Here is a 24,685-nt window from a genome sequence, read left to right as displayed (position 1 = left end):
TTTTTTCTAACCATGTTATTCGTTAGAAAACATGGCTCTAGCTAGTTAATTTTTAAAAAATTGCCCAAGAATTATTTTGTATTTGTTGAGAAAGATTTTTTTGTTTCCATTATTCCCGAAATGGAAAGGTTTTGTTTGTTTCTTCTTAACAGGACCTTAATCGATTCGGAAATTTGAAATTTGAAATTTTTCTATTACTTTTACCATGTTGCTTGTATATTAAAAATTTTATTTAACAACTGCTCTATGATAATTTTTTTTACAAATTATTTTACAAATGTTTTTTATTAAAACAAGTTTCCAAGTTTTTATTTAATTTGGTAGTCTTTTAAATATAAGTCAAAGAGATACATGGTCTTTTTTTTAAACTGACGCCAAAAGGAGAGGGCAAATTTTTATTTTTTGATTTATATTTATGTTTACATTGAATCTCTTAATAAAATTATTTCACATTTATATTTGAATTCACCTTACTCCTTTGTATAAATTTATTATAATGATTAATGAAAAGTTACTAGCTACTTTCAGATGTTGGAAGAAGCTCTAGGTGTTCTAATGGAGAGCCTAATAAACTGATTTTTGTTGTTAAAATCATTTTTATTTAAGAAATATGATTTCCCACCCTTTTATAAACGATTTAATAAATAAAATGGTACAGAAATTATTTGGTTGAGATCGAAAAGGGTGTTGATGAAAAAAAATTACTACTTGAACAACCCTTTTGGATGTAGTTAGTATTGAATCAAAGTTTCATGCTGGTAATACAGGTTACTATCACTATTATTATTATTATTATTACTATTGTTATTATTATAGAATTTAATATTATTTCTTTTCCTTTAAATTTCATTTCAAATTTCATTTCAACTTTAAATGAAAAAAAAATACTCTTTTGAACAACAATCCAAACATGGGTATGTTTGGAAAAATGCAGATATAAATTGACAAAAGCATCATCTTCAGGTATGGAGTAGCAACAAGAGAAAAAACGTTATTATCGGGGAATCAAGGCAAAGAAAATGATGAAGAGAACAACATTTTAGCTATAGCAATTGAGAAGATTAAAATTGAGTATCTATTATGATGATGGATCTCTTGATTGTGAGTAGTATAAGGTAATATTACAGTAATAAGACAATAATAAGAAGTAAAAGGTTTAATAAATTTTGATTTGCCCTTGGAATTAAGAATTTTCACAAAAGATAATATAAATTAAAAATAATGAGTTATATGCTTCCTGGAGTGATTGTTTAACCTAAAAAACTTCAATCAGATGAAGCAAAAACCTTATTTCTTTTTCACGTGATAACAGCTGGTTAGATGAAATTGAATATTTTTTTTTTATTATGATGATCAGTAAATGTTTATTGAAATGATGATATTTTGATAATATTGGGGGATTTCTGCAAAATTAATTAATTTTGCAATATATCTTGAGATCAAAGAGTCAGAGAAATAAAAGAATCAATACAAGTCAGTAATTAACAAAAAAAATTACATAAACACAGAGGGTATTAGAAATCGAGCCACTTGAAGATATGCAACTCTATTTTGAGATACTGCAATTAGAATTTGGGCTAAATCCCTTGTTATTAATCAGGCTGATTTTCAACATAACTATTTACAATATAATATAGCGATTCAATTTATAATTATTTAAGAACAAACCATCATTTGTAATAAATAAAGCAATAACAAAATTAAAAATTGAGTGTAATGACAATCAAGAGTAATGGTGATGTAAACCAGAAATAGTTCTGAACAAAATTTAAAACAGAACTTTTGAGCTTTGAACGAGTGTCTTCTCCAATAATGTTTAAATTATCTAATTAGTGACATAATAATGTCCACTGCTAAAATAAACAAAAATATACTTTACCTAAGGGAAACTTGTAATTAGACATAGGAAAGTGGTATTGTTTGAATTTGTTTGAACATGATTTTCCTTTTCCTTTTTGCTTTTTATACTCTTGCAAGTTAATGTCTTCAATCGGTTATTATTTAACTTAATTTAAAATCTTAGTTAATATATTTTTTAATCTATTTTCAAGCTATAAGGAAAATTAGGGAGAAAAGTGAATGCTCAAAAAAATCAGTACTACATCAATATCCCAACTTTTGTTTTGTTGGCTTGTTGTTATTGTGTTATAATTTAGAATTACTAATCATTTATTTTTTCCTTGAATAAAATATAAAATACATAAAAAATATAGAAATAAAAATGTTAAAGAACTGACAGAGGAATATCAACAATTTAAATATAATAAACATAAAATGAATTTCAAAAAAAAATCATGATTTTAAAGCCCATAAAGAAAAGTTGTGAATATGAAGAAAATTATGAACCAGAAAACAGTGCAAACAAATAAAAAAAAAAAGAATAAAATTTCATTATCATCACTTATTTAATAACCACCAGAAGCAATAATTTGATTATATAAATCATCATCAAATAAATTTTCAGCTTTAAAACTGTTATTTTTGCCTTTGCCATTCCAAAGATTGATCAAGTCCTTTGTGACTTCTCTTGTTAAGTCATTATCATTTACAATGACCACTGATTGAGTATTTGGAATTGAATTAAATTGATTATTGACCGTATTATTGTTATTATTAGTAGTAGCGGTAGAAGCAGTAATATTGTTATTTGATTGATTATCGTAGTTAACCTGAAAATTGAAAGGGTTAAATTCAGCCAAATTATCCATATTGAATAAGGATGAAGAATTGTTATAGTTAGTGTAATCACTGTAATTGTTATAGTCTTTATGATTAATAGTATCCTGTTCAGAAATTAAGCCATCGAAATTTAAAAAATCATCCAATTTTTCAGTTAATTGAGCATTAATGGGTTCATTATTGAAATCATCAGTAAAAAGAGATTTAGTGAAATCATTTTGAGTGCCAATGGATGAAAAATCAAGAACATTGCTGATATCAATATCAATAATGTTGTTGTTGGAATCCAAATTAAGAGGAAAGTTCAAACTTAAGTCCAAATCTTGATATATATCTGAAGTTGAATTAGATCTTATGGATGAGACTGAGGAAGATATTGAAGAAGCGTAAGCTAAAGAGGAAGATAAATTTGAAAAATTATCCAATGAGTCGTTATTAATACTAACATTGGTGTTAATATTATTATTATTATTATTATTATTATTATTATTATTATTATTATTATTATTGTTATTGTTATTGTTATTGGTGATGGTGTTGTTTGGTTGAATAATTAATTCATGGTTGATATTGTTATTAATATCTGTATTTGAATCAAAAGCATTTTGGATATTGTAGTTGTTTAAAGAGAAGAAAATGTTTCTAGAGTCTTTAGAATTGGTTGTATTAACTTTTAAGGGATTATGTTGAGATAAGGGGCTACTTATGCTACTGGATAAAGAGGCCGTGGAATGATTTCTTTGATTTGTTAATGAGTGATTTGTTATCGAGGGTTTTTTAGTAATTTTATAATCATTTTTGGATATTATGTTGTTATTAACGGCAGAAATGGTGTTGCTATTATTTATGTTGGAAAGATGTTTCTTTTTAATTGGAGTAGTTAATTTAATGTGGTTAGATTGGTTAAAAAAGTTAAAAGGAGCTTGTTGGTTTGTAAGATATAATCTTAAAAAAGTCATGCATTTGTCACCATAAGCCTTTGGGGTTAATTGGGTGACATTTTTGTAAGTTCTGTGAAAGTGCCATGGAGAAGTTTTTGCCTTTGCAGCGATTTCTTTGAAGCCGATGATTCCACCTCTTCTCTTTTTAGGGGAGATTGAGGCAAAAATGTGTCTTGATTTCTTTTGTTTTTCGTTATTTGATAAAATTTGCAATTCTTCTTCAATATCCTTTTTAGTTAGAATGACGGCGACAGCAGCTAAATGTCTGCAGGCGATTTCGACCAATTTAACGTGATTGCAGTTAATGTTGTCTTTTCTAATTTTATCATTATCATTAATATTATTAGTGTTGGAACTGGAGTTCGAATTGTTGTTATTATTATTATTATTATTATTGTAGGGCAAATTGTTAAACCAAGCGGAGTTGAAAAATTTGATTGGGTCGAAATTAATTTCTTGGTTGACAAGTTTTGAGCATAGTTGCACCAAATTTTTATATTCGGAATTTGAATTATAAGAAATGGGATTACAACTGGAGCAAATTTTGTAGTTTGTATTAGAAGACTTGATTTTGATGAATTGGTCGATATTCGTTAGGAATTCGATATCATCTAAGTGAGCAGCTTTGGGGTAATATTCGCAGTCGGGACGACAAATTATTTTTGAATTAGTGTTGGCAACAAAGAATTCGTTGATAGCAAAGGGATCGGAGAATTCATAAGCAGTCCATTTTAATATATCGGAATTGTAGTTGTAGAAAGTGTATAGATCAAAGGATAATAAATCCTCGTATTCAATTTTACTTCTGGATCTGGATCTATTTCTCTTCTCAATTGGGGAGCCAATTGAAGAGGGAGAAAGTGCTGGTGATGGGGTATCCATTGTGTGAGATAATGTATAGTATGAGATATGTATAGTGTATTTATAGATAGTAGCAAAGTAGAATCAATTGAGCTTTAGAAAGATGGTAAATAGCAGAAGATAGGACGGTTAGATGAATCAAAAGGAAAAAGATAGAGATGTAAATAATAGAAACAAAAACAAAAATGAAAGATGGAAAGCATGTCTTTTATAAGAATCGAAACTAGGATAGCGAACTAGACTCTGACAGTACAGGAAAAATAAGCTTAACCGCTTTAGTCCTGCATAATTTACGTCCACACTATCCACCACAAACTGTGTCCAGATCGAAAGCAGCCTCTGACGGCATGCAGATGCAGCCTGGTGTACAAAACAAAGTGCTCTTTTTGTGCTTGTGAGGTTTGACATAATGCATCTAGCGTCGTGAACGGGGAAGAGAACCTTACTGCTACGTAATTATGATGCAATGACCACCCGTACCAGCGGGAGAGGTCACTATGTGCGGCCCCGGAACACAGCCGCTTTTCTATGTTGCCGACCCATAAAAAGAGAAACCAGGTGCGGCCGCCAGATGACAAACACCGTGGAGCAGGACAGCGCATCAGGACTTCCGGCACCTAGATTGGAGTTTATATATGCTTCTTTGTAGAGCGGGCTAATTTGAGTAATGTTTTTCCTTCACTTTCACGAGCCTTTTTCAGTGGCCTTTTTTTTTTTTTCTTTTGACGTCCTCGACACACCTTGAGAGGGTGAGCTGGACAAAAAGAAAGTTTCTGCTATCGTCCTGTTTAGAAAGATGATGACTATCGCTTGTAAACAGGTATCTCTGATCCCATTTTCACACTCACCTACAAGACTGGATTTGAGTGTATTTGAGTGTGTGTTCGAGACTGTTGGTATTTCTAATCTTACGGTTTTCAGAACATTCTAGATGGGCTTGTGGTCTGAACAATGTCAACAGCCACGTCTAATACAAGTGAGTGGTGTTGGCTTTGGTTGTTTAAAATACCCATCTCCAAAACGACAAATCCAGATCCCAACCTTATTTCCTGTTTTATAATACAATCTGCACTAAAACCAATTTGGGATATTACCTTTTGGCTGAAATGCTGACAAAACATAAACCCTTAATCACCCAGACTGCCGCTTCCAACAACAAATCACAGTAAATATGTCTAATGATGAAAACTGTTTGATAATATTTATTATTAAAATAGTGATAGCATCGATTTAGCCATTTTCAATTCAGGATCTTAACTATAAATTTAGAAACTGAAAATTGAAATTTGCAAAAATTCAATTTCAAATGTTGAAATCCCAAACTTGAAATTCAAGGTTTTGAAATATCCAATTGCAATTCTTCATATTTTCAGACTTTATATATCCCATATTTCTGTAGGATGTATTTTTTTGGCTCTTTTTTTCATTTAACCCGCTTCGTTACCTTCATTCCACACCACATACAACCCAAATTTATTATTACTAGAATAATATTTATTAACTAACAGATTAATTAGTAACTCGAAAAAAAAGCAGTTAAAAGAAATTTTGGTTTTCTATTCAATGATTATCTACTACTTAGCCATGCCTCTACAAAAGATTGTAATGATAAAAAAGAAAAAAAAAAACAATATAATTTTACATCACCAAATTTCCAACTCTCCAACTTGCCATTTACCAAATTACCAATCTACGTTCTAGACCAATTGAGTACAACTCTTAGACCCCTTTCATATCTTTTTTTTTTTTTCAACCTGTTTTCTTTAGCAAATTACTCATACATTAGTGCTAGCACCTAACTCAATTCGATTCTATTTGATCCATTTGCAAGCACTTAAACCGCACTTATATCACACTCATAACAATTGTGAAATATTTTGGGAAGCTACCTTCCTTCAATCGTAAGCTGCTCCCTCTACTTGAATACTTGAACTAAAAAAACATTGTAACATCACTGTAACATCACCAATAAGCTAATTATAATCTCACAAAAATCCATTAAAACTATTACAGAATAGCAAGCTTCTCTTTCTCTTATGCTTTAGTGCCGAACTAGTCACATGTATTTGTTTACTTCCGGCCCCTGCTTTTCTGTCTCTACCGCTACCATGACGTAATTACTACTCTCCCAGATCCATTTGCACCAATTTTGTCTTCAAACTTCTTTCTTTATGATGTAGTTGCAATTGATATATTATTTAACTTCTTCTGCTAGCTTATTATCTCTTTCAAAACTTCATTGCTGTGAAATCAACAATTAGAAAAAGAAAAAAAAGAAAAAAAAGAAAAAAAAGAAAAAGAGAATAAAACAGCCAAAGTGTTTTTCAGTCAAATTTTATCCCATATTGCTTCAATTACCATTCTTTTTTGTACTCTAATACTCTAATACTTTATTTCTTTAATACTCTTACATTATCTCATTATTACATTATTACCTTCTTTTATTCTCAATGGAAACCTTAAGCTTAATCAACGATCATAAAAACTATCGCTTTGTTTTAGCTTCAACTTCACCAAGAAGATTGGATATTCTTAAACAAATGGGGATCAGTAACATCGAAATTTATCCTTCTAGTTTTCCTGAAAATTTGAATAAAACTTTATTATCCCCCAAAGATTACGTTTTACAAACTGCAGTGAAAAAGGGCGAATTCGTTTACAATGAGATCATATCACAAAAACATGCGCAACTTGATATAAATAATATCACTCAAAAAGAGTCTCAAACCATCACTCAAAAACTAAATAAAAATCTATTAATCCTATCGTCTGATACCATAGTGGAATCAAATGGAACTATTAATGAAAAACCAATTGATAAATCCCATAATTTCTTAATGCTTAAAGATTTATTGAACTCTTCAAAAAAAAATATTAATCAAAGCGTTATGACCGCCATTGCACTTTTCAATGAAAATGGCTTAGTCGCCTCAAAAGTAGAAGTAACCCAAGTAATCATGGACAATAATTTAACCGACGCTGATCTACTCGATTATGTCGAAACTGGTGAAGGTATAGGTGCCGCAGGGGGTTATAAAATTCAAGGTCTAGGAGGAATTTTATTCAATAAAATTGATGGTGATTTCTACAATGTCGTTGGCTTACCTTTGAAGACAACCTTTAACTTAATTAAAGACAATATTTGACTTATTCAAACTTATTCCACCTAAATCAAACTTTATTACCATTTTATTTCTCATTTCTCTTATCACCAATCTTATACACCAATCTTATTATCGATATTCTTTAATTTCTTTTTATATCGTCTATTAGAGTATTTTCATATTTCAATAATTCGACAATTTTATTTTTCCAGTGAAATATTCCCACATAGACCACTTTGCATAAGTAGCTTGACATCTTGCAGACTTTTCCATATTTCATGCTTCAGTCGCACAAAAGCATTGATCAACCCAATGCTGTCATCATCTATCCAACTCTAACCTCAAAACGACTTCCAATTCCCACTTCCCAATTCCCAATTCCCCTATTATAATCTTGTTTTGCACAAACTTACAAATAAAATCATAGAAACAGGAAATTGGCAAAACCGGAACTCATATTCGAAACCGTCCGGTCACATGAGCAGGCATCATCCGCTTGGCTCATAAAATCACTCCGGGTAATTGTTTTTTTTCTCAACCTCCATACTTAAGCTCTGTTATACAGATAATGCTAATCTTACCATTACAATCAACCACTTTGATAGTATACTTGTTCGTTTTGCCCGAAATACCTAGTCACCATGAGCAATACTTTCAAAAGAAACAATACAATTAACTCCATACTTAACCATGAAGACACTCAAAGATCATCTTCCTCCAAGAACCCCCATTCTATTGACATAAATGCCACTGCAACTAGTAACGTTCCCACCTCTACTGATAAAACCGAAGGCGCACTAACTGATGATAATTCCCTTGGTGTTACCAGCTTATTATTCAATCTGAAGTCTACAAAGTCTCTATTTGATATTTACTCTAAAAGTAAAGTATCAAAGGCTGAACTAACTAATTTATTACTACAGACTTTAAATGATTTGGGTTATAAAAACACTTTTGATACTTTAAAAAACGAATCTAAAATTGCTCTTAATCCTACTGATATTGATTCGAATAATACGGACCCTGATAACAAGATTTCAAATTTTATTAAATACATTCAAATCGGTGATTTTGATAAAGCAGAAGATTTAATTCCTTTTTTGTCTTTCAAAACAAATTATTTTGATACCTTTAACACTGATCTTATTTACCCAGTTTCAGTCGCAAAATCTATCAACAATAATATTGAGGATCACGAAATTAAAAAAACAAATGCTAAAAAGGAGCAATCTTCAGAAGAGATTTTAAGAAAATTAGAACTGGATACCATAAATGTTTTAAAAACTTTGACCAAATCATTAATAAAAAGACACAAATTATTAGAATCTTTATTTTTACATAATGACGTCCTAAAATCAACCCAAATCTTAATGAATGAAATAAATTTTATAAATCTTAAACCTGTTGAATCCTTTTTTTCAATATCAAATGTTTACAGTGTTAGAGATTTTATTAACGACCAAAGCCTTTTACTGTCGTTAATTTTAAACCAAAAACTAATTTTGAATTATAGCCCAACCTATTTCAATATCAAAGAGCTTATTTCTTTTTTGCAAGACAACGGATTTTTCTTAAATCTTGATTTTAATAAATCCTATAATTTTGAAGAATTATCTCAAACTCAATTACACTCAATGTTGAAAATTTCAAGAAGTTTTTTAATTAACAAACTTTCAAAATTTTTGAATTATCATCAGCTAATACCTCCACATAGATTATTATCAATTATTAATCAAGCAAGGTTGTATCAAGAATCCAGAAATCTAATCACACTAGGTTATATTGACGATCCAAATAACTCCCTTTCAAATTATAGTGTTAAAAATAACAATTCTTTGTTTGAGGATTTTCAGTTTCCATTAAAAAAATTTCCAAATAAAATCTTACAAACTCTAGATTTTAATTCAGTTAGTTTTAAAACTCCTCGAATTCAAAGTTGGTTTGTCAAATTTTCAAATAATGGAAAATACCTTGCAACTACCACAACTAGCGGAATCATTTATATTCATCAAGTTTCAAATTTTAATTATTTTGAAGATGTTGAGGATGATCAATTTTATAATTCATCCAGCTTCAAATTAGTTAAAAGGCTAGTGGGTCATAAAAAGAATGTTTCATATCTTTCTTGGTCCTCAAATGATGAAAAACTATTAAGTAGTGATTCTTGTAGGGTTAAGGTTTGGAATTTAATCTCAGGTAAATGTGAATCAAAAATCCATATTGATGTTAATCCTGAAAAGTCAAAAAATAAAACAACCAGCAGTGAAAATTCCAATGCTGGCAATAACTCAATGGGTACTAATATTAATGTTAGTGGTAGTGGTAGCGGTAGTGGCAATAATAATAATAATAATCTCCATCATAATGAAGAAGATGAGGATGAGGATGGGGATGAATCTTCAAATGAAAGAAAATCAACTTCTAAAAAATCCTACCCAAGAATTTCTTCTTGTGTTTGGCTACCAAACTCTGCTGGATTTGTTTTAGGTTCACCAGAAAAGGAAATAATCTATTTTGATGCAAACACATTTAAAGAGAAATTTAGAATATCAACTCATAGAATCAATGATTTATGTATTTCAAAAGATTCCAATTATTTGATAGGAATAACTTCAGATCAATGTATTGGTGTTTGGTCACTTAAAACACATCAATTAATTAAAATGATATCTGTTGGGAAAAAATTAACATCATTGACAGTATCAAGACTCCACCCTTCACATGTTTTGATCAATGTATTACCAGACTCCATTCAATTATGGGATTGGGCCAAGGGAATATTGTTGAAAAAATTTGTCGGGCAACAGCAAGAAAACCATATAATAAGATCATGTTTTGGAGGAATCAATGAATCTTTAGTTCTTTCTGGTAGCGAAGATGGCAGAATATATATATGGAATAAAAAATATTCAGCTTTAATATTAGCATTAAAGGGGCATAATGAGGTTGTTAATTGTGTTGATTTTAATCCAAAGGTCCCATGGATGTTTGCAAGTGCCAGCGATGATTTTACGGTTAAGATTTGGGGATCTGAAGATGCATTGGCTGAAAAAAAGAGATATCTAAATGTGTTGGAAGGCTCAAAAGAACCCAAAAGAGAAAACTTGAATGAAAACAATAGCGATGGGAATTCGTCTAAAAATCCAAATACTTTAGATGTTGGTAATACTGTCAATGTAAATGACACTTCTAGTAGTAGTACATCTAATATTAACCGTTGGAAAAATGTTATAGTGGACGAATTAGATGACGGTAAAATAACCGAGATATTTAGTAAGGATGATGACGATAGTGACGAAGACAGTGATGCAGATGATAATGAAATTGAAAGCGATGATGCTGCAAACGAAAGCGAACGCGGAAATGATAACGTTGATAGTGATGGAGACGAGATTATTAATTGATTTTACTGATCATTTATAGATTTCTGTGGATATGATGATCATTATTAAGTTCTCATTTGAAAATTTTGTTGTTTAACATCTGTCTGACACATTAATTTTTTAATCTAACATTAAGCATTTAATTCATCCCTGAACCTTGATGCAACTAAAATTTTATTGAAAAGACATAAAATCTCAACATGTAGAGTTTTGAAGTTGTTGCCTATTTGAGTCAAGAATATATATACTTTTTGTGTTTAGTATCTTTGAGTCCTGTTTTCTACTTTTGATTGTTTGGAGAGAGGTGCTGCTGGACATCAATAAAAGACCACATTTGGTAGCCATTTGACATCCAGACCCAAATGGAACAAAACCATTGCAGTTTAAATGCAAAATAAAGACCAAAATGCCAGAAAACAAATATCCAGCGCATTATGGATCAATCCCCAACATTTTTTGGCAATAAAGTTTGCACAGACTGAAATTGTGAAATGGTGTTGTTCATTCCTTTATTGTCATCCAAAAAGTCACTGCAAGACACCCAAGTGTCACTTTGGCAAATCCAGTGAAATTTGTGGCTTGACAGCAGTGGAACATTGATACCACGCCTTAGCGTGCTCCACTATTTTGTATTTTATTGTTTCCACAAACGTTGAAAGACCTTATCGGTACGCTTCTTATCCTTTTGAATCTCGCGTTGAGCATTTTTCGCGATAGAGACCATTCCCGTCGCAGTGGTATCGACCCAATATATGCGGTGCTCTGTATGCACATTCATGCACAGCACCCCTCCAGGTCTGTGCTGGTAGTGTCCATTCACAGGGATTTCTAAATATAGCCCACGTTTCGATTTTCGTGCAGCGGCCAGAATTGAAGAGACATAAAGGTATTTGGCTGGTGTTTATGAGGCTGTTTTTTTGTTGATTGCGGTGCTATAAATTGAGCAATATTGAACGACTCTCATCTTTTTTTTCACAAATCTTATTTCGTTTTGTTTTCGTTCCTATCCATTTGTTTTATTTTTTTTTTGCTACTCAATTTCTCTTATAATGACTATTGCGACTTCTGACACCGAAACTCAAGCTACCGAACTCAAACAGGTTTTCGCTCAAGCTGGGCAGTCTCACTTATTTCAGTTCTACAATGAGTTATCCACTGAAGAGAGAGAGCAACTTTTGCATGATGCCAGTGAGATATCAAGTCCTTCAAAGTTGATTAATTCTGTTAAAGATGCTTTGGAGCTTTTAAACGCCAATTCCTCTTCCACTGATGATTCAGCCTTTTACCAGCTACCTAATGACAACTTTTATTCTCTATTGAAAGATGACGATAAGAACTCTTTATCCGATGACGAGAAAACTAAATATTACAACAAAGGTCTTGAATTGATTAAGCAAAATAAAGTTGGTATTATTTTAATGGCTGGTGGTCAAGGAACAAGACTAGGCTCTTCATCCCCAAAGGGCACTTTTAGAATTACCATTCCTTCAAACAATTCCTTATTTGAGCTACAAGCTAAAAGAATCAAAGCTTTACAAAAAATCAGTGGTGGTGATACTTCTGTTTTACCTTGGTATATTATGACTTCCGAACCAACAAGAGCCCCAACCGAGAATTTTTTTAAAGAGAATAATTACTTTGGCTTAAACCCTCAAAATGTGATTTTTTTCAATCAAGGTACTTTGCCCTGTTTTAACCTTAAAGGCGATAAAATTTTATTGAGCTCAAAATCTTCAATTGCAAAATCCCCCGATGGAAATGGAGGTCTATACAAAGCAATTTATGATAACAACCTATTAGATGATTTCAAAAAAAGAAACCTAAAACACATCCACATGTATTGTGTTGATAACTGTTTAGTCAAGGTCGCTGATCCCTTATTTATTGGTCTTGCTGTAGAAAAAAAATGGGATTTAGCCACAAAAGTTGTTAGGAAAACTGATCCCAATGAATCTGTTGGGTTAATCATCTCAAAAAACCATAAACCAGCTGTAATTGAGTATAGTGAAATCTCCTCTCAGCTAGCTAATAAGAAAGATCCTGCAAATGACTCCTTATTATACTTACGTGCTGCTAACATCGTTAACCACTTTTACTCGGTTGATCTTTTATCCAACATGATTCCATCTTGGATAAATTCCAGAAAGTATCTACCTTATCACATTGCTAAAAAGAAGATTCCTTATTTCGATACTGCCTCAAACCAACTAATCAAACCAACTTCTTCAAATGGTATTAAATTGGAACAGTTTATTTTTGATATTTTTGAAAGTATCAGTCTAGAAAAATTTGGTTGTCTCGAGGTAAAAAGAGAGGAGGAATTTTCTCCTTTGAAAAATGCTTCTGGAGCCAAATCAGATACTCCAGAAACAAGTGCTTCTCACTTGTTAGCTTTACATACTAAATGGTTGAAGGAAAACGGTGCGATAATTAAAGATGGTGCTAAAATTGAACTTGATGGTTTGATTTCATATTCTGGCGAAGGCTTGCAATTCGTCAAAGGAAAACTTTTTAACAATGGTGATTATATAAAATAGCCAAATCATCTTTATCCCAAATATATAAACGAAACTATTATTTATTATGCAGTTAACGAAAATATATATATTGTTATAGCAACGATACAGTTTTTTAATGAACATCAATAATAAACCTTAATTCAAACGCATGTCAAAAACTTGAATAAAAACATAAGATCCAGCTTAAAACAAATTTAAAATCACCTAAAAAAACAAAAAATTAAAGTATAAAAATATTCAACTAATATTTTTAGCAATGCAATGACTAATGTTTTTTTTACTGTAAAAATCAATCAATTTCAATTTGTTTGGAGATAAATTTTGGAATGCACTGTTAACAATCCCACAACTATTCAATAATTTTTTTTCTAGTAATTGATTTTTAAATATTTTAAATAAAGCAAATACCACTATAGCCAATCTTCTTAGCTCAACACTTTGACTATCAAGAAGAGGTTTGATTTTGCTGTGAATTCTGAATATTACCTCATTAATATATCCAACTTCATTGCCTTGAATAATATCATATTCATATACAAGAATTTTTAAAAGTTTGCAAATTGTTTCAAGAATCAATATTAAACCGTTGTGATTTTTAAGATCATCTCTATCCTTTGAAACCAAAGACAAATAATTTAGATCCATTAGTTTCTTGATCATCTTTTTATCACCTATTAAGAGCAAATTGTCTATCAATTCTTCAACAAGCTTAAATGCATTATCGTTAACACTATTAATAAGATTAATAATATCAACTAAGCAGTACCAAAAATTTTCAACTTGCAGAAACTCGTTAAATAAAACCTTTCTCCTATTGTTTTCAACTTTGACATTAGATTTTAAAATTAAAATGTTCAACAATACTAATATCATAAAAGGAATTTCTTTATCTCTCAAATCAACTATTTTGTAAAGCTCAAAAAACTTTATAGAATTTTCAAACAACATATCAAACCCTTTATTGATATACCACTTTTGCAAAGATTCATACAGTTTATTAGTTTTAAAGTTTTTATCATCTGAATCCTTAATTATATTTTTAACCAAGTATATCAAAATAGCCGTATCCGAATGGTTTATCTCATCAAAATTTAAAATATTGTCAATTTTAGTCTCAATATCTTTCAAAGTGAATTTAAATTTGATTAATGATCTCTTCTTGAGTTTTCTTCTGAAAAATTGTTTGTCCTCTCTATTGTATTGAGAATTGATTTTTTGAACAAAAAGTTCGTATTTGGCCAAATGCATCTGAAAAAGTGTGACATCCAAATTTTCAAGGCCTGGATTTTCTTTTTTTATATTATTTTTGAAATTTGAGTATAATTCATGGTTGTTTTGATAAACATCCTGATAAATCACAAAAGGATGGTTTCTTGATCTAGAAAATGTAGGGTCATTTTTGGAAATAATTTTTCTTAACTTTTCAATGGCTTTGGTGGAGTTATCTTCAACAATACCTTCATTTTCACGAGATATTTCTTTTGTACCTTCTGATGCCAATACCCCTTGATCTTTAGTAGATATATTTCCATCTGTTAAAGTGGATGCCTCATAATTAACGGAGTCTAGACTTAATCTTTTCTTGAAGATACTTATTATTCCCTGAGACTCTGTGTTGGTAGAAATAGATTTCTCAGAAACATCACCAGAATTCAACGAGATTTCAGCTGTTTTTTTATTCTCACTAAGAGGTTTAGCTTTTGTTGAGGGTTCATCTTCCAAAGTATCGGTTTCAATATTTTGTAAAGTATTTTTTTCTGGATTTATCATTGTCGTATCAAGAAGTTGTTTTTCTCCTTCTGTAAAATAAATAGTCTCGCCTTTGAAATCCTTAATCTTAAGTGGACTGAAATTGGCTTCAATTTTATCAAGTTCAAATTTGGGAGATTGAGGATCATTATTTTTTCTTAAATCCCCAATTTTTAAAGGGCTTAAATGGATGCTTTTACCTTCAAAAATGAAATCGGTATTATCTTGGTTTTCATCTGCTTCGACTTCAATTTCATTAGAAACTTCATTAAAGACGCTCTCCGAACTTTCGACATATGAAGGATTAGCAATAAGTATGATTTCTTTTTTATCTAACAAATTTTTCCTATCAAAAGAATTATTTTCGTTATTCAAACCATCATAATAAAAAGTCAACTCTTCTAAAAATGATCCATTATTGTAGCTAAATAAAGACTTCAAAATGTTCTCAACTGGATCAGAATATTTTATAGATTTGAGATAGGAAATTGAAGGAATAGTAATTGATATCAATTTTCTAAAGTTGTTTTCTAATATTTTATTTTTTTGGGGAGAACAGACTAGGTAATCTAACGTGTAGAATAAAAATTTGTAATTAGGCTCCTTATATCTCAAATATCTCTTAATCAAAAACAAATCAACATGTTTTTTTATACAACTCATAGTATCCAAACCCTGGTTTAACTCATCAATGAAATTTACTAATATTTTAAAAAATCTTTCAAATCCAATGATATTAACCAAAGTAGTTACAACTATCCTTATCTCATTTAAGTAAAATGAAAAGTTTTTTTCAACTTGATATCTTTCAAGATTTATAGCAACAAGTTCAAGAAAAGTCTTTTCATCAAAAAAATGAATAGAATTCTTTATTACTTCCTGATCGCTAGTCAAAACTGATAATAACTTTGGATTTTTAGTAACCAACTCAGCCAATATGCTTTTAATTTTAAGATGTTCATCAGAAGAAAAGTTTTCATTATTTTTGAAAGAATTAACTAAAAAATGCAAACCTTCCAAATTAATTTCATTTGAATCAGATGAAAGCTTACTAATTATCACATCAGGTATTGAAATAATAGAATTGGTTGGCCTATCAATTGAGTTAAGTGTTGAGGCAGGTGTATGAGAAGAATCTTTTATTGTACTAGCACTAGATAGCTTTCTCAAAGATCCCAGTAAAGGAGATTTGGCTTTGGAAATACTTTTTGAGTCAAAATCCGAGGTTTTAGAGATTTCATTGTTTGAAATTGATCGATCAATCATAACAACATCGCTATCAACATCTTTTCCAGATACTGAGTTTTGTATGTCTAATTTTTTATCTTTGGTAGAAAATTTCTCTTGGAGATTAGTAAATAATTCTGAATTATAATTAAGAGCACCGTTGGTGTCATACTCTTTTATTGGAGTGATGGACAGCGATCTGTAGACCCCAGCAATATTTATCTCTTCAACTTTATTTAAAGGAGTGAAACTTCCCGATAAACGTAAAGAAGGAGAGCTTTTTTGACTTTTCAAACTAATATTATCACCGTTAATGTTAAAACCCATGCTGTGACTGCTGGCTAGACCTCGATTGTTGTTATCAACATGATTTTCATTATTATCAAACTGCGCTCTTATATTTGAGAATGAGGTTGAAGAAAATTTGAAAGTAGGTTTGATTGAAGTGGAACTGATAGTAGAGCTTATAATACCAATATCTGATTTCCTCTTGGATGAAACAAAAGACTTTGCACTTGATAAGTTAGCATTAAAGGATCTAGAAGTAGATATGCTGCCTCTGTTTGAGCCACCAAGAGAGCTTTCAGTATAATTCATATACCTTCTTGAACTAATAGAAGATTTTGAACGAAAGGGTTCTCTTGAAACATTGTTAGTTGCGGATGAGTTAAATCCATAGGTATTGCTTTTGGTTCTTGAGGAACTTAGGGTTTTTGTGCTGGAGCTGTTTAGAACTCTTGTGGGTTTAGTCAAACTAGATGTTGGTTGTGTATGAAATTGAGCTAATGAAGAGATTGATCTATGAAAACCATTAGTATTTCTAGCAGATTGGGCACGACTTGTGTTGGTGTTTGAAAGTTGGGATTGACTTCTTTGTTTTTCAAAAGCCAAATCCTTTTTTTGAATTTTAAGTTTTTCTCTATTGGCTTTAATAAAATCTCGTACATTTGTATTTTTATTGGTTGCTCTTGATGTTGATATATCACGATGATCCATGCTACTGCTTGTATTACGACGACTTGAGAAGCTACTTGATAAACGCGAGTTTAAGTTTGAAATAGGGATGTGATCAGGTTTGACTTTTTCTAAGGTTTTTTTAATTGTTGGAGTTATTTTGTTGAATAGGAACAAACCTTTATTAGGAAATTTTTCATAAAAAACCCAAAATACATCTCTATAGCCTTCTCTAACGCTGGGATTTGAATCACCAAGATTTTTTTGGATAATGGTTGATAATTTTGTGATATTGCTCGAATCAAAGTACTTTTCATGGTCTTTTAAGAGCAAGATTTTAAAATAAGTGGCGGAGTATAATCTTGGAGAAGAGTTTTTATCATTTGAATAGGTGAATAAGGAAGCCATGATTCTTTGGTTGCAGGTTGAGAAGGTTAGAATTGAGCAAATGGCGATAAATGCGTTCATTGAGGTTAGTTTTTTAGTTGATATAGTTAATTTGATTAGAATGTTGAATATGAATTCGACGGTGGAAGAGTCGATCAAGTCATTATAGAGAATAAAGAATTCTTTAATGAATTTGCAGGCATGATTGGATAGAGTTGTTCTTAGAGAGGAACAAGACTTAGCGATTCCATCTAGTAGGAATCTTTTTAGTTCGTAGAAAAAGATGCCCAAGAATTGATTATCATCGATCAAGTTGCCTCTTATGAGGGATCTTAAGGTGATGATATTTCTTTCTCTGCCATTCCAGTTGAATTCAGTTTCCTTGTCTTTAAAATCGTATTCCATTTTATTTAAAGTTAGGGAAAGAGATTCTGAGGAGTAGAGGTCTAGAGAATCAAAATTTTCTAGGGGAAAATCATTCAAGGCATTTAAGAAGAGGTCCAATTTTTGATTTTTAAGAAGAAAGTCTGGTTTTTGGAAGTTGTTAGGATAATAAGATTGGGAAGTCGATTGGGAAGTCGATTGGGTAGTGTAGATTTGTTTTTTTGATTGGGATCTTTTGATGGTATTAGAAGTGGTTGTGACTGTAGTATTTGTTTTGAGGGAGGAATTTTGAGTTAGTGTTGCAATTGAGCTTGAAGAGGATGCATTTGATGTTGATTTGATTTGGTTTTGGTTTTGATTTAAAATTGTAGATTGTGAAGTGGTGGGCTTTGAATTTAAAGAGATTGGAGAGGAAGGAGTTGAGATATTTCTTGATAAGGGTCTTTTGATTTGAGATGTATTTGTTGCTGAGAAAAGTTGTCTTGAGATGGGTCTTTTTGTATAATTTGAATAAGGCGAGAGGGAGCCACTTTTTCTATGAGATTGGGATTGGGATTGGGATTGGGATTGGGATTGGTTGTGATTGAAATTGGATAAGATTGGGGAGGATTTGGTTGAAGATATTGGGAGGTAGATTTTTGTGTTGGGGTCAGATTTTAGGATGTTGTTTGATTGGTTATCAATGTCGTGGATAAGTTCGGCAATAATTTTTTTTGGGACTTTTAAAGTGTCGCAAATTTGGAAGAATTTGAATTTGTTTTGTTGTGATTGAGAGATGTAGTGGTGGATTAGAGAGATACAGTTTAGTTTGATTTTGTCTATTAGTTCGATGTTCTGAGAAGATTTTGATAATAGGTTTGAGTTTGTGTTTGCTATTAGATTTAGATTTAGATTTGAGATGGAGTTGTAGTTGAGAGAGATGTTTTGGTATATTTTTAGAATTGGGTTGATGAAAATTTGCAAGTTCAAGTTGTTGTTGTTTTGGTAGAATTCTAGGATGATGATTAGTAGTTCTAGGATGATTGGGGAGTAAGAGAGGGAGTAGTTGTTGAATAAGTAATTTTTGAGGTAGATTTCGACGTCGACGTTGTTTGATAGCCAGTAATTGAAGAGGCATTTTTTGGATAGGTTTCTGTAGGATAGTCTGTAGTCGTTTAGATTGTTAATGAAGATGTTCAAGACGCCAGATTCTATTGATAGTCTTAGGGAATTGCCAGTGGAGTCTTGCATTGAGACTCGTTTTATTAGATGGGTTATTGTGGTTAGTGAGATTGAGATTATGGAGCTGTTTGATATTTTGTTGAAGGCATAAACCAAGGTTTTAAAGTAGAGAGGAACATTGTTGAGATTGACCAATTCCTTTTTGACATGAGTTTTGAATTTTAGTAGCTGAGATTCTTTAAGCTCGAGAGAGTAATCGCCAGTTACTATTTCGTATAGTTGGAGAGCATCTTCTTCAGTATCGGCCATGGCTGATAAAGTGTGGTCAAGAAAGAGAAAAGGGAAGAGAATGAGAAAGAAAAAGAGATGAGAAAGAGATGAGGTTTAGGTGAATAGGAGAAGTTGGAAGAATGTAACTGGAAAGTTGATTTATACGATGGAATAGGATATTTTGAGATGTGAGATTATAAGTTGACCCAAACAAACGATATATGGTAATATTCCTTTGGGAAGTATTTCAGTGATGGAAACAGTGGAGCGTTGTGGAATAGATGAGATACAGTAGAACAGAATGGATTGGAATGATACACAGCAGAAGAAGAGATTATCTGGCTCTGATAGAACTGGACAGAAACAGTATATCAGAGTTACCAATTGGAACAATAGAAGAGAGTCTAATTATAAACGCAGAACAGGTCTTGTTACTGGATGGTGGTAAGATATCTTCTCCAGAGCCACGCAGGCGATGGGCAGCAGAGAGGCGTTGTGGGTGGTTTCTCTGGTGATTTTGCTGTTTCTGGCGCCTCTTTCTCTTTCTCTGCTTCTGCCTCTGCTGCCTCTGCTGCCTCTGCGTCGAGTCACCAAAGTAAACAAACTTACGGACGTACGGAGTCCCGAGAACGGCGGTTATTCGAAACAAAACACCGGTACGCATTTGCCGTATCCGCCAACGCAAGCCATTTATTTGGTCACACTCTGGTAATGTCTCAAGTATGTTCCAAGTGTTGCATCTTTTCAGTTATCCAAAGAGCACAACCATATTCTTTGTCATAGCAAACGCATTTACCCATTTCGTGTCTTCAAAGCTAAATACAGCTCAAATCCTACAACAATTAGATGAGCACCTCAATGCCATACCTAGCGCAAAAATTAACTTTTGTAATAGTTACACATCGCTAGTGAGAGTAATTTAATGTCATTTTTAAAAGATATGTACTTTGATCCTGTTCCTTTATTGTTTTTTCGAATTCGTTTTTACACCAACTACAAAATCTTGCCAAAAAAAACTTTTACATCGATGGTTGTTTAAGGATAACACTCAAAAAACCGACAGCATTATTTTGACAGTAGAAGGCAAAACCGAACATAGCCTGGTTCACTTTACAGATCACCAAGTTGTGTCCAATATTTTGAAGCAAGCTTTGGTCAATGTGGCAATTTGCAAATGCAACAGTATTTTATTGATTGATTGATTGATTGATTTCAAAGAGTCAATTTTCTTAACATTAGATCCTAATTCAGACTCAGTTATTCAAAACAATCTTCAAAAAATTTCGGAGTACTCGACTTTGACATTTGGCTATTTAGTTCTCAGTGAAGCAAAAGAAATTTCATTAGCAATGCTAGTTGCCTGAAGTATATTCAATAGAACTGCTGCTTTGTTTGATGATCCAAAGATACTAAACCAGTTAGATTTTGCAGTCGATTTAAATATATCTATTAATCGAGAAACCAAAGCATTCTTTTTATTGAAAATACATTTATTTTGAACAGTACCAACAAATGCATCTGTTGAAGGAAAGTAAACGACAGTAGAAGAATCCAACTTTCTGTCAATGAAACTTTCTTTTATCTTCAAACAAAAATCTGCAATGTGATTGTAATTCTTCAAATACAGGAGATCTAATTAGCTTTTGTCGTTGAAGCACCTGATAACGGTGCTCACAGCTCTGCACAGCAAAGTGCGTTTCTTTACACGTGAGCAAAAGTGCGTTTGCTTGTGCGTGTGCCATCTGCGTCGCAAAAACCGCCGCGCCGTGCTTCTGCTTCCTCAGCTTCTTAACATGCCTCTTCTCTCCAACGCTCCTTTCCAACACTCCTCTCCAATTCCAGCACAGCTCCACCATGTTTTCCTCATTTGCCTCAAAGCTCTTGAACACCTTGGAACAGTCTGCTGAGACCCTCAAGTCCAACATCGTTCCCAACGTCTCCAGCACCAACGATACGTACTTCAAAAGTGCAGATGGCTCTCTCTATGGTTTCAGAGTCCTCCACGTCGAGCCTTCTTCTCCTGCTGCTTCCTCAGGCCTAGAGCCATGGTTCGACTATATCATTGGCATCAACAACCACGAGCTCACCACAAACCCCCTAGCAAACGACCTCCAGTACAGCCCGTACAACTACCAAAACCAATTCGTTAACAACCAGCTTTTACCTGATTATGCCTCCTTCTTGGACGAAATCAACAACTCAATAGGCACTTCAATCACTTTAACTGTCTGGAGTGCAAAGGGTGGCACAACAAGACAAATTTACTTTCCAATTGATCAAAATAACGATATCTTAGACGAAATCAATATTCATTCTTCAACCAATTCCCTACAAAATAATAACACAGGCAATAACAACAACAACATCAATATAAAATTCAACAAAATTGGCATCTCCTTCCAACTAACTTCTCTAGTCTCTGCAACATACGTCTACCACGTAATCGAAATCCAAAAAAACTCTCCTGCTTACCATGCTAAACTAATCCCTCACAGCGATTATATAATTGGCATCGAAAATGGCTTACTTGCTACTGGCGGTGAAGACCTATTCGGCAGAGTTATAACCTCAATTTACAATCGAAACCCTTCAAACTCAACCATAAACCTATTGGTGTACAACCACGACTTTGATTTAATTAGGCACGTTAAAATCAAACCAAACAACAACTGGGGTGGTAGTGGTCTAATTGGTTGTTCTGTAGCTTATGGTTATCTACATCGAATTCCTCAAATTATCAATGGTAATGATAATGATAATGATAACAATATCGCCAACAACAATGATATCAATGATATCAATGATATCAATCATAATCCAGATTCAAACATAAATTCATATATTCAACCAAATATTGGATCCAATATCAATAACGATTATGAAAATCAATACAACCAATACATAAACCAAAACAACACTATTGACAATACCCCATTTATTCCTTCTCAACTAATTTCTCCTCCTCCTCCTCCTTCTCAATCTATTACCAATCCCTCTTTACCTCCTCTCTCTTCTCTACCATTAACCACCCAAAGGCTTCCCACAAGTAGAAGAAAAAAGCGCAACTCTCTCTCTAAAAATAAAAACGTCGATCTCAGTAGCTACTTTGAAGAACAGATTAATAAAAGTCATCAAGTTGATGGCGATGTAAAACATGATAAAATTGATTCTTTACCACCTCCTCCTAAGAAGAAGTAGTTTTTAAATTATCTTTTATCCATTTCTATCCATTTCTATCCATTTTTATCCATTTTTATCTATCTTATCTATCTTATCTATCTTATCTATCTTATCTATTTCCATTTTTACCTCTACTTAATTCACCGAGTATATATCAATATAACATTTCAAATTCGTCCAAATCCCCTCAAAAGAAGGAACTTTATTCTAATTTTTCATCCTTATAATCCAAAATCAACTTCAAGCACGTGATGTTTACCTATAAAAAACAAAATTTTACTTTATCTATAACAACATAATACTTTTATTAATACTTTAACACTTTAACACTTTATTATTTGGTCGGATTGAAATAAATATCGGAACCATTATCAATTATCTCATCTTCTACCAGAATATCGTCCATTTCTTCCATCTCATTCACCAAGTCGTCAAATTCAATATCATAATTATCCTCAATGTTACTATTTAAAATATTGTCATTATCATTATCATTATTGTTACTGCCATTATTATTATTGTTGATTAAATCATAATTCCCATCCTCAAGACTCTGTTTAAACCTAAACCAATTATACCAAATAATAGCAGATAATGTTATTATCAATCCCACAATATTTAAAAAATTTAACGAATCACCAAACGTAATTACAGATGCAACAATAGTTAGCAACTCCTTAAAGATTCCCGCAATTGACAACGTTATAACATGAGATCTTTGTAGTAAAGCAAATTCAAAAATAGTCATGAAAAACGCCAACACACCAGGGAAAATGAATATAAGTAACGTTAGAACAATTCCCTTTTCTTTCCATATTTTATTTTCAAACACTTTTGTAATATCTTCCAAAAAATTCCCAATTACAAACAATATCGCAGACATTAGTGGTGCCAAATAAAAAATCGTAGATATTGGATTTGATGTATATTTATTTTTTTTTAATAACAACTGAGTAAATGTCCACCTTAAACCAGACATTATTGATGATGTTAAAACTAAGAAAAACCCAATCACTTGAAATCCAGCATTACTATTTACATTCTCATCACTTGGCGTTCCACCTCCTGCTACTAACAAGATCACACCAATAGTCATGATAGAAACTATACCACCAATTGTCCATGAGGCACTCTCCAATCCAAATAATATACCAAATAATAATACAAACATAATCGAAGAAGATTTAACCATTGTGTAAAAACTCAAAGTAATCAATTTTAAACTAGCATTACCAGAACCAATATCAGCAGCACTCGCAACTGCACAGGGCACGATTGCAATAACATACAATTTGGGATCCATCAAGTAATCTTTAAATTGTAATTTGACCTGTCCATCTCGGTTTAAATTTGTGCTATTGCCAATATCATTATCGAGATTAATTTGAGATTTGAAAATATCCGGTCTTAAAGAAGGAACAAAAATTAAAAAAACAGAACTGAAAAAAAATAGAGTTAATTGATGAAATGAAGTTATTAATACAGGAAAGGGTAGATTTAAATCAGGATCACTAAACATCCACTTATTATACAAGGATATAGTCAATGAAAAGATATACCAACCTATAATACAGAAAAATGTCTCCATAGATCTTCTGGATAGTAGAAAGGATTTTAATGACAGCAAAGTGTCTCTAATTCTGGGCCATTTATGTGCAAAATTGTTACTGAACTCGAGATTATTGTTAGCAGTGTTCATGCTGTCTTCTTCTATATCCAAATTGTGGAAATCGTTGTTGAGAATATTGTTATGGCCGCTGGAACTGTCATCATTTAAAACGTCCTCGCCATAGAGATTATGGTTTTCATAAGAAGAGAATTTGTTCATAGTATATTAAAGTACCGTTAAACATTTACACAATTTTCGTATAGTTTAATATAACTGT

At 32.0% G+C, this 24,685-nt stretch overlaps 7 protein-coding genes across 7 annotated transcripts; 4 read left to right on the top strand and 3 right to left on the bottom strand.

Annotated features, from left to right (window-relative positions):
- Positions 1–2,189: 2,189 nt before the first annotated feature.
- ASCRUDRAFT_15168 (uncharacterized protein) lies at positions 2,190–4,624 on the bottom strand. Its single transcript, XM_020189295.1, has one exon. It carries the CDS (start codon positions 4,500–4,502, stop codon positions 2,406–2,408), a length of 2,097 nt encoding a protein of 698 aa, XP_020045370.1. The 5' UTR covers positions 4,503–4,624; the 3' UTR covers positions 2,190–2,405.
- Positions 4,625–6,748: 2,124 nt separating this feature from the next.
- On the top strand, positions 6,749–7,958 carry ASCRUDRAFT_77462 (nucleotide diphosphatase). The gene has a single exon (XM_020193870.1). It carries the CDS (start codon positions 6,932–6,934, stop codon positions 7,625–7,627), a length of 696 nt encoding a protein of 231 aa, XP_020045369.1. The 5' UTR covers positions 6,749–6,931; the 3' UTR covers positions 7,628–7,958.
- Positions 7,959–8,226: 268 nt separating this feature from the next.
- GID7 (glucose-induced degradation complex subunit GID7) lies at positions 8,227–10,989 on the top strand (the record flags this gene model as incomplete). The annotated part of the gene is made up of 1 exon (XM_020192032.1): positions 8,227–10,989. One exon carries the CDS (start codon positions 8,227–8,229, stop codon positions 10,987–10,989), a length of 2,763 nt encoding a protein of 920 aa, XP_020045368.1.
- A 1,028-nt stretch (positions 10,990–12,017) lies between these two features.
- On the top strand, positions 12,018–13,505 carry QRI1 (UDP-N-acetylglucosamine diphosphorylase; the record flags this gene model as incomplete). The annotated part of the gene is made up of 1 exon (XM_020190831.1): positions 12,018–13,505. One exon carries the CDS (start codon positions 12,018–12,020, stop codon positions 13,503–13,505), a length of 1,488 nt encoding a protein of 495 aa, XP_020045367.1.
- A 219-nt stretch (positions 13,506–13,724) lies between these two features.
- Positions 13,725–19,658, bottom strand: STU1 (Stu1p; the record flags this gene model as incomplete). Its single annotated transcript, XM_020195251.1, has 1 exon — positions 13,725–19,658. One exon carries the CDS (start codon positions 19,656–19,658, stop codon positions 13,725–13,727), a length of 5,934 nt encoding a protein of 1,977 aa, XP_020045366.1.
- Positions 19,659–21,438: 1,780 nt separating this feature from the next.
- Positions 21,439–23,240, top strand: GRH1 (Grh1p). The gene has a single exon (XM_020193869.1). The coding sequence runs from the start codon at positions 21,474–21,476 to the stop codon at positions 22,815–22,817; it is 1,344 nt and encodes a 447-aa protein (XP_020045365.1). The 5' UTR covers positions 21,439–21,473; the 3' UTR covers positions 22,818–23,240.
- On the bottom strand, positions 23,134–24,627 carry ASCRUDRAFT_82386 (TPT-domain-containing protein; the record flags this gene model as incomplete). The annotated part of the gene is made up of 2 exons (XM_020194716.1): positions 23,134–23,207; positions 23,265–24,627. The coding sequence occupies 2 exons, from the start codon at positions 24,625–24,627 to the stop codon at positions 23,134–23,136; spliced, it is 1,437 nt and encodes a 478-aa protein (XP_020045364.1).
- Positions 24,628–24,685: the final 58 nt, after the last annotated feature.

This window comes from Ascoidea rubescens (genome assembly GCF_001661345.1).
Source record: "Ascoidea rubescens DSM 1968 unplaced genomic scaffold ASCRUscaffold_14, whole genome shotgun sequence".
NCBI lineage: Eukaryota > Fungi > Ascomycota > Saccharomycetes > Ascoideales > Ascoideaceae > Ascoidea > Ascoidea rubescens.
Note: the sequence above shows the minus strand (reverse complement) of the source record. Positions and strands in the feature narration are given on the sequence as shown.

Bases quoted from the DNA above. Each gene is read 5' to 3' on its own strand.
- GRH1 (XM_020193869.1), top strand. From the start codon at position 21,474: ATGTTTTCCTCATTTGCCTCAAAGCTCTTGAACACCTTGGAACAGTCT.
- ASCRUDRAFT_15168 (XM_020189295.1), bottom strand. From the start codon at position 4,502: ATGGATACCCCATCACCAGCACTTTCTCCCTCTTCAATTGGCTCCCCA.
- ASCRUDRAFT_77462 (XM_020193870.1), top strand. From the start codon at position 6,932: ATGGAAACCTTAAGCTTAATCAACGATCATAAAAACTATCGCTTTGTT.